This window comes from Myxocyprinus asiaticus, chromosome 3 (genome assembly GCF_019703515.2).
Source record: "Myxocyprinus asiaticus isolate MX2 ecotype Aquarium Trade chromosome 3, UBuf_Myxa_2, whole genome shotgun sequence".
Classification (NCBI taxonomy): Eukaryota; Metazoa; Chordata; class Actinopteri; order Cypriniformes; family Catostomidae; genus Myxocyprinus; species Myxocyprinus asiaticus.
The window spans coordinates 55067934-55081168 of record NC_059346.1 but is presented as its reverse complement, the minus strand read 5'-3'; the positions used below and the strand labels follow the sequence as shown (position 1 = coordinate 55081168).

Below are 13235 nucleotides of genomic sequence, written 5' to 3'. Positions count from 1 at the left end.
TGCAGAGCTCAGAGACAGGATTGTGTCGAGACACAGATCTGGGGAAGGCTACAAAAAAAAATTAGGTTATATTGAACATTCCCTAGAGCACAGTGGCCTCCATAATTCTTAAATGGAAGAAGTTTGGAACAACCAGGACTCTTCCTAGAGCTGGTAGCCTGGCAAAACTGAGCAATCAGGGTAGAAGGGCCTTGGTAAGAGAGTTGACCAAGAACCTGATGGTCACTCTGGTTGAGCTCCAGAGATCATATTTGGAGATGGGAGAAACATGCAGAAGGATAACCATTACTGCTGCACTCCACCGATCTGGGCTTTATGGCAGAGTGGCCAAACTGAAGCATCTCTCTTTGAAAGACACATGAAAGCCCACTTGAAATTGGCAAAAAATCACCTAAAGGACTCTCGGACTGTGATGAAATGAATATTGAACTGTTTTGCCTCAATTCCAATCATCATGTCTGGAGAAAACCAGGCACCGCTCATCATCTGCACAATACCATCCCAACGGTGAAGCATGGTGGTACCGTCATGCTGTGGGGGTGTTTTTCAGCGGCAGGGACTGGGGGACTGGTCAGGGTTGAAGGAAAACTGAATGCAGCAAAATACAGAGATATCCTTAATGAAAACCTGGTCCAGAGCACTCAGGACCTCAGACTGGGCCAAAGGTTCACCTTCCAACAGGACAATGACCCTAAGCACACAGCCAAGACATTGAAAAAGTGGCTTAGGGACAACTCTGTCCTTGAGTGGCCCAGCCAGAGCCCGGACTTGAACCCAATCGAACATCTGTGAGAAAGAAAATGCATTATGCCCCACCCAGCTTAATCAGACCTCTGCTAGCATTTTTGGTTTGTCCTCTCCAAATGAGAGCACCAAAAATGGTGCACCCATATATAGAGTTTAAACTCACAATGGCTGTGTCTCGTTTGGAAGGCTGCGTCCTCCGGAGGTCGCATTTGTCAGCCACATACATCATCGAGGCCGTCTCGTTTCAGAAAAGCGAGTAGGACACTTCGAATTCAGCCTTCGAATGCAACCTTCTTTCACGGGAATTCGGAGGACGCATGAGGTGTATCCTATGTGGGCTCTCACAGTCCACAATTCTTTGCTTCAACAGAAATGTCTAAAAAAAAAATATGATGTTCAAACACAAGTAATGTTAATTCCCAAGTTGAAGTACCTCAATAGATGGGTGCAGAGTATATAATATGTATAATTATATTAATATATAATTAAAGTACCTGTATTAGACTAAAAGTACACCTGTAAAATCTATTTTCTTTTCTCTTTACATCATTATAACTCTCCTAAAATGTACCTTTATACATTCCGTTCTAAAGGGACTTTGTTCCCTTCTCACTTAAAACACTCGCGCTTGTTAAAGAGTGGCGTGCTGTCATAGCGACCATGTTACATTCCGTTTCCATTTGTCCTATGAAGGCCGTCTCATTTAAATGAGGCTTGTTTAAAGGAGGACGCTCAGTATACTGCAGCCTTCAAAGGACGCGTCCTATCTAGCACGCAGCCTTCCAAAAGAGACACAGCTACAGAAGAGGTATGGCATTTTTGTAAATTGTTAAGTTAAAGGAATAGTTCACCAAAATATTTAAATTATTTTATCATTTACTCAACCTCATGTAATTCCAAACCCATATGACTTTCTTTCTCATGTGAAACACAAAGTTATTTAGCAAAATGGTCACATGGTGACCACGGCTGTCAAAAATGTCATATTTATTTGCTGAAAATCCTCCACTTTAGCGCTCAAACTTCATTTGCACTTTTTCTCATTCAAACATGCTACCTCAGGAGCCACTGAGTGCGTTTACATGCATGTTCTTAAAACGAATATTGCTTAAGCCGACGATGTGTGTGGCCTTGTAAATTCCTTAAACTGTGTTCCTTTATCGGGGGTAAGGTCATAAATGGCTTTGGAATAAACTGATCAGCACAGGTAGATTTTTACCCATTACCCTGATTTTACCTTTACCGGCATTCTTACCAGCTTATCCAATAGGCCTCATTCATGAAACTTTTGTAAATATGTGTGTAAATTGTTGTAATTTACACGTAAAATGGAGCTTCACAAAAACTTTCCTCCAGATTGATGAACGGATTGATTGATATCCACCAGATTTGTTAGTAAAAAGTGTATGTTAGTGAATTCCAAACATACGTAAAAAGAGCGCGTGTGCACGTTCATTCACAATTGTCATAAGCCACGCCCATGAAAAGTCATATAAGGAATGCTTCAGACTTGCTAGTAAATGAGAATAGGAAGCTTTTAACATCTAAGCGAACAGTAAATGTATTACTTTTTTTTAATAGCGTGTATTCACATAGTAAAATATTGATTTAGCAAACACTTGCGTGTTCGTTCTAAAAAGAAAGTGATTAACTTAGTCATCGCATGCTTTTGCTGTCATCGGAGGTTCTTCTGTGAAATAAACAGTCCAAGAGCTCAATAAAAAATGGTTTGACATGAAGATTAAGTGTAAAAATTTCAATTCATACCGAAAGGAGGATTTCCACCACCATTAACATTCTCTGGTTCAGTTGAGAACATCGCCATCATCATTGGAGAAACTTCTCGAGTAAATCAAGACTGTAACTGTGATACTTCTCTTGCCAATGGAGTAATCTTCAAAGAAATTAATAGAATTCCTGAAGGAGGTCTTTGACCAAAGCTATGACAGTTCAGGGCCTTTTCTATTTTTCTTTTTTCTTTTTTCTGTTGTATTGTGTATGCACCTTCCCGCGACATGTTTATTTATAGCTTTAACAACGCCAACATTGACCATACTTTATCAACTGTACGTGATTTATCGATTCCTATACAAAATTAGTGAAACCTAAATTATAGAATTCATATAAAATGAAGAAACTCTCCAACCAGTCATTTTAGAGGGCATTATTTTTTTTCTCGAGAAAATCAAACATAAACTGTGTTTTCAACGAACTTTTCAATTTATGAAGCAGAATTGGGAATAACGGTTTAAGTATATGGTTTAAAACCTTTTTTTTTTTTTTAAGGTTAATTTCACTCATTTAATTATTCTTTTTTTTTTCATTATTTATTCAATGTCTCTTCTATCAAAATGTAGTCATGGCAGTTTGTCTAAAAGAACACAAATCATTCAGATGACTTTCATACGATTTACACGTGGTCGAGAGCAGGTATTAATTTAGGTCGTACCAACTAACGTTTTGAACATACAAAAACTTGCATAATTCCGAGAATTTACATCAGAATGGCTTTACAAATGATTTACACATTTGTTCTACTCGTGTTTCATGAATGAGGCCCAATGTGCACAAGTGTTGTGCATATGCCTGTCACGTTTTGACTTCAAAAGCAGAGAATAACCAGATTTTTTCAAGCCTGTTGCAGTTTTCTTTCATTGTCGGTTAATAAACTGTTTTGGTAGTTATCAGTGTATTGGTGTGCATTTAAACATGCTCAATGTGCCTGTTTTTACATTAAAGATATCAAACATTTGTTCTTGCATGTCACTTGACTGTTTGCAACACTACTGAATGTTTTCAATTGAACACAAGTGCAAATGGGATTTGAGAACTATGGTGGAGTGGAAGTGAATAACAACTTAAATTTCTCACACAAACCTATTTATTTTATGGCATAAAAAGACATGGAAGTTAGCGTTCCACGGAAGAACATATCATAAGGGTTTGAAATCACGTGATTAAATTATGACATAATTTTTTATTTTTGATGAACTATCCCTTTAAGTTTCTGTAGGTCACTGGCCTAGAAGGAAGATATAAGAAGTCATAAGACTCAAGTTAGACTTTGCTCACAACATGCGTGACCAGGGTCCTCATGATTGGGTTCATATCTGACTCACTTGAAGGTCTGATTAGCGTTTACTGCCGATAGACTCAGTCATGTAGACCCTCCTGCTCGCAGGTTCTTTGTAATGGCTTCCTTCAAATCGCACCTTAGTGGCTAGCAGCCCCTCTGCATTCAACAGCTAATTGTTGAGACCCAGTGGCCCCGTTCCACCCCTCCAACTTCATCTGTCAATGTCAGAGAGACTGGGCCTCTCCTGCCAAAAGAGCAGATTGGCGAAAAGGACAGGATGAGATCAAAGGTGTTGATGTGGAAGAGAGATGATGCTTTTCTTCAAATGACAAGTCCAAAGGGATAGTGGCTTGGCTGCGGGACGCAGGACTTGCGCATGTTTTTGGTTGAAAAACAGTGCATTTCCGTTTCAAATGACCCGATGGGTTTTGGAGTGGGGCCAGACGGGGAGAGCTGTGATTGCATTCACTGCACCGTCTGCTGATGATGCAGTGCTGCTCTGACTCACACATCCCCCCCCTCCCTTCCTCTCCCCTCCCCGCCCCAGGATGTGATATGGTAGGTGCCTGTTACATGATATGGAGTCTACAGGATAGAGGCAAAGCCGTGCGACTTTCACAGCAAAACAAGAAGTCATCCTGCTGGAAGCAGTCCTTCCCTCTGTCCCAGAGGCTCCCTACATTCAAGTAGGAGCAGATTAACCTAAATAGGAAACAGCTCAGAAGATCTTTCTCCCTATTCCATTTGGGACACTTCAGAGGACACACGGCCCCCTGAAACTAGCCTGTGCATGCTGCAGCAAGTGACAGATGTGCATGGACAACCCTTTGTAGTTGCAGAATGTTGTGCTTGGTGGACTTGCTGGGGCTTGTGCTGGGTGCCTACTTCTCTTAGAAGCTAGGCACTTACCTTTTCCGAGGCAGCGAAGAGCACTTTGAGGGCATGACTTTGGGACCATGTCCGACTCCAGCTTATGGACCGTACTCTCCAACTTTTCCATGCCGCACTTTCTCAGTGGAGTAAGATTGCGGCGCTCCAAAAGGTAAACAAGTTGGGGTTGATTGCTTGTCGCTACTGAGAAAACAAAGTCATTTAAGGTTATAGACAAGAACAATACTGTAAATCAGGTGCTATGTTGTCTGTTGTGTTTGAATTCCTTTGTGAATGCAGAACTTGAGTACCTGTTGATTGTAATCAGAACAGTATAGTTTAGTCCATGTGGTGGGCACAAATGATGTTTACATCCTGGTGCAATTACTGTACATTTCCCTAAATATGCATGCTCAATGCGAGGAAATGGATTGTTCTGTAATTCCTCTTGGGAAGAGCTGGTTGAGTCTCTGTTATTTGACGTCAAGCGTTCGGATAAACAGTTCTTGCAGGAAATGCTGAAGCTGTGCTGAATCCTTTTCACCTGGCATGTGACAAGACAAAAACTTAACCAAAAAGGCAAATCAGCAATAGAAATATCTGGCATCAAACAGGCATGTGCTTTCCCGCTTGTCCTTTCATTTTAATCCTTGGAATGACCCATTTTACCATTTAGACGATCAGATTAGTATCCTCGGGTTGAGTACAGCATGCTAAATAGATTGGTCTCCTTTTTTTTTTTTTTTTTTTTTTTTTTTGTATACTGTAAATCAAATTTTACAGTATGTATGAAACAAAACATTTGTGGACCACATGCATGGCAAACAGGACCTTGCATTGTATTTTCGTTTCAGTGTTATGTTTATTGGTTTGTACAGGGTGGAAGTTTCAGTAATGAGTAATGTCTTTATCTACAGTATAAGAACTGTGATAATGGCACTCTATTACACCAGTAACACTGAGGGAGTTTCCTCCTGTATACCTTACTTTAAGTTGTGAAGAAAAAAAAAAAAGAAAAAAATCTAAATTGTATGATGTAGGTGTGATTCTATTATTTAGCTGACTTTAAATGTATGATATCTCTTTTTGTGTGTCCATCCATTAAAGATATCTTCATAATTCAGTTGTACTGACCTTGATTTAAGCTCTCAGAGTTCTAGAGCTAATAAGTAGGCATCTACATCCAATTTTTTCTTTCTTTTTTCTCCTACAGTGGTGTTTATAAAGGAAAAAACACCATGTGTTTTGTTAACATGATATAAAGATAAGAAACTACAGGCTTGTAAAGTAATATAGTAAACAGGGCCAGAAAAAGCTTCAAGAATAAATGTTCTTTTTTGTATCTCTACTTTAAATGTGTGGGACAGATGCAGATTGTATTTCACATGTGCATATGTTTGATTTTATGTTATTACTTAAATGATAGATTTCATACATTCATTTTGTTTTCTAATATTTAACTTTATACCTATCAAAAAGAAAGTTGAGAGACAGGAAAATAATGGTAGGGGAAGGGGACTGGGAGGTGGCACTGGCTGGATTCGAACCTGCATCCCTGAGAGCACCACAGCTCCTACGTTGCTTGGGCACATGCTCTACCACAACTCAGAATAAACAACAATGACAAGCCAGTTCAGCATGGACCTTCTCCAGTACTTACTTTTATATAGCACCTTAAAGGGTAGCTTCACAAGGTGCTTAACCAAATAAATGCAAAATACCATACAATATTTAAATGTAGACTATCAGCATATTTGACAGTTGCTTTCTCGCATTTTACCGCCTTCCTTAAGTGTTTATGGGATAATCAGGGAGTACTTCTATAAGGAAACTGTTCTTATCTGTATTTGGAATGTAAATGTTGCCTTGCATTTTCATTTTTATATGCCTTTATTGTGTTTTAGAGCTTTATGTTGGACTACAAGCATGCATTTGTAAGGACTTACACAATTAGCATTTCCAGAAGTCAGTAACAGGAGGGTAATGGAGGGTTACATAGGCAGTGAGTGACTGATACTTTTTCATGATTCAGTCATTGATTGTGTCGTTGACATTGCTTGATACCGTCATTTGAGCATGGGTTTCCTCCAGAAGTAACCCAGAGTTATGTATTTTCATCATCGCTACAGAAAGAAGCATGGAGATAGGTGCTCATACCATTCGTTCTTAAGCTGCTTGTGTGTATAAATGGCTGTATTAATAGCCAAGTAAGTCTGATCCTCTTTTATTGAGCACTCATGAAGCAGATATGATGCTGCATTCTGCATCATGGTACATATTTAAAAGAGCCTTATCATGAAACCCTACTCTCACTTTCAAAACATCAAATGTCCTCCTCGGTCCTCAAAGTAGAAGAAAAGATTTTCTCATTCAGAAATCTCCATGGTTGCTGACCATGTTTACATATCTACAGTCTTAAAATTACTAAGGATGGGAATTTCGAGTATTTTTATAGTCGAGTACTCTAGGGCTGCAGCGATTATTTTGATAATCTATAAATCTTCGATTATTTCTTCGGTTAATCAGATAAATAACTAATTGTTATTTCCTGTATTTTATTAAAATTACCATTTTTAAAACAGTAATGATAAAGGGCATAAGGATTTGATTTGATTTACTGTACTGAATGGTTTGAGCTGACAAAGTCACTGATCTGTACAATTGTGGTGAGAAGAATATCATCTCAGAATGCTATACTGATATGTTTTGGCGGCACGAGGGGACCTACACAATAATGGGCAGGTGGTTTTAATGTTGTGGCTGATTGGTGTATGTAGTTCTAAATCTTATACATACATAAATGATATCTGTACATTTGACCTAAGCCTGAACCCTTGCGTCCAATTATCCTTGTATTTACTTTTCTTTTTTTTTTTTTTGGTCATTAATGTACTTGTTTACTAATTTTTAGTCATTTTTATTTTTATTTATTTTTTATCCCCTTTTCTCCCAATCTGGAATGCCCAAATCCCACCACTTAGTAGGTCCTCGTGGTGGCGCGGTTAGTCACCTCAATCCGGGTGGTGGAGGACAAGTCTCAGTTGCCTCCGCTTCTGAGACAGTCAATCCACACATCTTATCACGTGGCTCATTGTGCATGACACCGCAGAGACTCCACATGTGGAGGCTCATGCTACTCACCGCGCGCCCCATTGAGAGCGAGAACCATTAATCGCGACCACGAGGAGGTTACCCCATGTGACTCTACCCTCCCTAGTAACCGGGCCAATTTGGTTGCTTAGAAGACCTGGCTAGAGTCACTCAGCACACCCTGGATTTGAACTCATTACTCCAGGGGTGGTAGTCAGCGTCAATACTCCCTGAGCTACCCAGGCCCCCTTGTTTACTAATTTAAAAGAATCTGTGCGTGTCTAGCAAGGTTATACTGGGGATACGAGATGTCAAGCAATTGTGGGAGTGGGTAATGTATAATGAATAATGACTTGAATAAACATGTTAAAAGGACTATTTAAATGTTACCTTTTGTAAAAAAAATTTTAACCTTACCAATGTGAATCTCCATCCTCTTTCATTGTACTGTATGTAAAAGAGCAACCTGGGCATTCTGCTAAATGTCTGCTTTCGTGTTCCAAGAAAATATATTCATTGACATAATTTTCATATTTGGTAGAACTATCCCTTTAATGGCTTCATGAATGTGATTGATTCGCTTACTGGCAGCTGCTCCTTACAGAATCACAAGGGCTTTTGTTTGGTTTTGCTTGGTTTTGTTTTATTGTTATGATAGGTTTGGCTATGCTTGGTTTTGTTGTTTTGTTAAACTTTTTAGGCTTGAAGTTTATAAATAAGTGAGTACGTGCCAAATAAAGTGATATTTAAATGTTAGACAATTTTTTATTGCTGTTAGTAGTTAATCCTTTATTTGTGCTAAGGCAAGCATCACTATTACTATTGTTCCTCATACTCCTGGTCGGTGATTAGAACAAACCCCTAACCCTAAGTATTGATAATCATGTGGTTTGTTGAGGAGCGGTGTCCTATTGGTTTTCTATGGGATCAGAATAATAATTTTTTGCCTGGTAGATGATAAAAAGTGTGAAATTTCCCATAGACCTACATTGAAGGGGGGGCTCAAGAACCACCTTGCAACCACCCAGAACACCCTAACATCTGCATGGCCCTGGCAACCTCCCACTACACCCTTGTATTGTGGTGGTGAGTTTTGCAAAGGCAAGCACCACCTCAAGAAAATGTAATAACCTTTATATTTTTGTGTGGAGATATATATATATATATATATATATATATATATATAATATAATGTTTTTTTTTTTTTTTTTTTTTTTTTGTTTTTGCAAGATGTGTCTCATATGCTGTGATGGGCAAATTGCAATTAAACAATCTGTATACTGTTTCACAAGCATAAGCCATATTGTATGGATATGAAAGATTAAGTTATTAACTAATTGACTAAGATAATTAATCCTCTTGAAAACCAATTTATTACTGTTTAAAGCTGTTAGCCATCTTGCTAACTTCCTAGCCACTGAATTAGACCCCTGTAATACAACCAAATGCCTTTTTCCCTAAACCCTGTCCTCCAAAGACATGATGCTACTTTTGTGCTGTTTTCAGAGCCGAGTTTGACATCCCAAGACACCTATTTCAGTGATATCTGTCATATAGTAGCAACATTAAAAAAGAAAAAAATCCTCATAACAGCTTTAATTTCATTATTGTTCTCTTGGCACAACCACAGAGCAGTATTAGAGGAAATTACATTCTGTATATTATTTGAAACCTTTTTAAGTCATTTGAAACCATTTCCAATTATGTGCTAATCTGTGGTGATGCTTTTAGGTAAAACATAACAGGTGGATTTACTGTATGCACTTGAAAGTATTGATGCCTCTCTAATAGTCCATATTGTGCAAGGATGACTAGACGATTCATTTTCTGTTGTCAATTCATTATAATAAAAAGGCTTTGTGTTTGGAGTGGGCTGGTAACCAAACACAATGTTTTGGTTTGTTTTTGCAGCTGTAGAACGAGCAACAGAAAGAGTTTGATAGGAAGTGGACAGTCGTCAGCTCTTCCTCGACCACACTCACCTCTTTCATCACACACAGGTAACCTTATTATTTCTGATGGTTTTGATGTCTGTAGAGTCTGCAAGAGTGACACAATAACACAGTTTCCAAACCAGGCATGGTGTAATAAAACTATGAACCACAGGCACCTTTTCAGTCGTTTGGATTCTTATTAACGACGCTTTTTTTTTTTTTTTATCATGCTAGTATGTTCCGATGACACCAGTAAAACATCTACTATAATATAATTATATTTTTGACTTAGGGAGGTCCTGTTGCGTCCCAATTGTTTGTCATGGTCATGGACTAACTGGACCATTCTAACCAGCCAAACTCTGACCCCTTTGGCAAGAGGGGCAGGTCCAATGAACAGTGACTCTTGTATTGAATAAATGAAGAAGCACTGCAGAAAAAAGCATCTTTAAGCAGTGTCTGATTCATGAGCTGACCACTGGATTTTCCACTTTCTCATTTTGCAGACTGCACAGCACACAAACTGCCACTGTACTGGCAACCTTTAAAGAGCATTCAGCATTACTCTTTAACTACATTATTATTATGTGATTTGAACATCATTTAAGCTATTTAGACATGAAATATAGAGGCATTGATGGACTGTTCAGAGTGACTTATTGAATGCCTGTCTTGTACAAAATACTAAATATAAAATTTATACTCAAAACTGCAGTGATGAACCGATATATCAGTGACACAATAATGAATCATTATTTGGGCTTTTTGAGATTATTGTCACCGGCCAATTAGCTTATGTCCAAAATCTACAGAAAGCCTTTTATAATATGGCTAATGCACATTTTCAGTTTTCATGTTTTAATTTTTTATTGTACTTTGAGGAAATGCATTATAAAATAAATGTTCATTATATTTAGGAAATGTTTTTGTATCTCATTTTCTGTTATTAATTTGTATTTTATAGAGGTAGTTGACGCTTATCCTGTCCATGAGTGTCTTTTTTTATGATAAAAAAAAATACTGATTTTAGGTTAAGATATACAGTATACAGCATATGAATGGATAAGGGAAAGTGCATAGTTTAGGTCCTGTAACTGGTCATGATTTAAAATTTGTATAATACGATTCGATTATTTTTTACATCACATCTATATATCACTAGACCAATAGTAAAATGAGTGGCATAAATGCAACAGTACTATTATTTTAACATATATGTTTTTTGTTATCTATCCATCTTTATCAGCTGTGTGTGAATAGTAAATGTATCACCACTAATAAACATCTACCATCAGCTAAAGCTCAGGGGTTTCTCTTTATCAATGCCGGAGGGGCAATACAGATGTGTTAATTAATTATTAACTCCTTCCATATTCAATCAAGTTAATTATCTTTAATTATTGCAGGGCTGAAGGCAGTTGGAAGCGGGACACTGACTCTAATGGCTGTGATTTGAGATCTCCCAGACCTTTGCATGTGCCCATATTGCCAAAAGCAATCCCAAAAACAGTGGGGTTCTGCTAATAAGTGCATTGAGCACATATGGTGACAGGCATGATGCAGGAGCCTCACAGTATCTGACTCGAGCTTAAAGGGACAGATCACCCCAAAATTAGAGTTAGAAATCATTATTTACTCACCATCTGTTTAAAAAAAAAAAGTCAAAAACCATCATTATCACCATAAACAGTACTGTTCATTCACTATTTTCCAATGCATCTAGAGCCATGTAATGGCTTTGTGGACCAAACTGAAATTTAAAGGAATAGTTCACCCAAAAAATGAAATTATCTCATCATTTATTCACCCTCATGCCATCCCAGAAAAATATCTCAGCTCTGTAGGTCCATACAATGCAAGTGAATTGTGACCAAAATTTTGAAGTTCTAAAAGCACATAAAGGCAACATAAAAGTAATCCATACAACTCCAGTGGTTAAATCCATATCTTCTGAAGTGATATTTTATGTGTGGGTGAGAAACAGATCAATAATTAAGCCCTTTTTTTACTGTAAATCTCCACTTTTACTATCACATTCTTCTTTTGTTTTTGGCGTTTCGCATTCTACGTGCATATCGCCACCTACTGGGCAGGGAGGAGAATTTATAGTAAAACACCTATTCTGTCTTTTTTTCTCGTGATAGCATAAGAAAAAAAAAGTCAGTATAACTTATAACTTAAAAAGGATAATGTATGGCTTCAGTTGGCTTCTGTAAGTTTGGAAACAGTCATTATTTTTGCAATTCCACTTTTTGCAGGTCCTTCTGCTGTTCACCAGTGCAGTGAAAGCTGAACATTTCTAATGGTTTTTGTCAGCAATATTCTTACTTTGAAAGTGATACATTGTCATTTCTTACTGAGCAGACAGGCCTGTTGACACAGGACAAAGTGTGAAACATCAAGAATGTAAACAAATTATTATTATTTATTTATTTATTTGCAGGCACAAGTCCTCAAGACAGCCCTAGAAACTTCTCGCCGAGTGCTTCAGCTCATTTCTCCTTCACACGCAGGTAAATGAAACATCCTTCAGACATGTTCAGCCCGCTTTTTCTTATTACCAGCAAATCTGAGGAAAGTATATTTAAGTATAAAACTTAATGTCATTCCATTAGATAACACTGTATTAAACCAAGTGTCATTTATTTGCAAGAACTATAGCACAAGTACACTTTTCAAGTAAACCATTTTATAAAAAGAAGTTTGTTAGGTTTTAAATGATAAAACAATTTATGTACTGTTCAAAATGAAGACCAAATTGAAACGTAATTGGAAAAAATTTTAATCGCTGAAAAGTGAAGTTAGTTCTGAGAAAAGACCTACAGTAGCATTGTTTAAATAAAACATCAAACCAAGTGTCATCTGCAAAGAAATTCTAAATGGTTTTAAGTGTGACTAAAGCATTTAAATACTTTCTGGGGTCGCTGTACGGTCCTCAATAATAATGTATTATGTTGTATACCACAACTTACCTTCCATATAATTGGTACCATTTATAACTTTTATACTACACACTTTGATGGATAAGTAGCTGTATTATTAGTATAGTAGTCCAGATCTGTCAAGAATATAAGGAAATGAACAGTAAGTATACAATATGTTCTTTGATGTGAAGAACATTCTGAGAACATTTGAATTCTTCCTCAGAATATGACGAGCCTTCTACAGCTCGAGATGAGAACACATTTAAAACTCGTTCAGAAGTTCAGTTTTTCAGCTGTCACATCAGCAAAGCTTTCATGCTGCTTGTCAAACTATGTTCTCTTAGACAGGAAGGGAAAACAAAGTCTTTTGTTCTTAAAAATTGCTGTTTCTTATTTCATTCCAATTATTTGTATTATTACTATTTATAATCCTCTAGTTTTGGCTACAGAACAGACAGGTAATTCCAAAGAGCGTATAGGGTGAATCTCATCATGAAACCTGTCATGTCCAGGTCACGTTTCGTGCCAAAATCACAAAAGGAAATGTGAAATGATGTTTTGCTTAAACAAAAGGCAGCCTATTTTAGGACTCTT

At 37.5% G+C, this 13235-nt stretch overlaps 1 protein-coding gene across 1 annotated transcript in view; it reads left to right on the top strand.

Moving 5' to 3' along the window:
* LOC127419013 (microtubule-associated serine/threonine-protein kinase 4-like) overlaps window positions 1-13235 on the top strand; it is a 202320-nt gene that overhangs the window by 126108 nt on the left and 62977 nt on the right. Inside the window, exons 5-6 of the mRNA XM_051660033.1 lie at window positions 9695-9783; window positions 12161-12230. Of these exons, the coding sequence (XP_051515993.1) occupies window positions 9695-9783; window positions 12161-12230 (159 nt within the window). The remainder of the gene's footprint in view (window positions 1-9694; window positions 9784-12160; window positions 12231-13235) is intronic.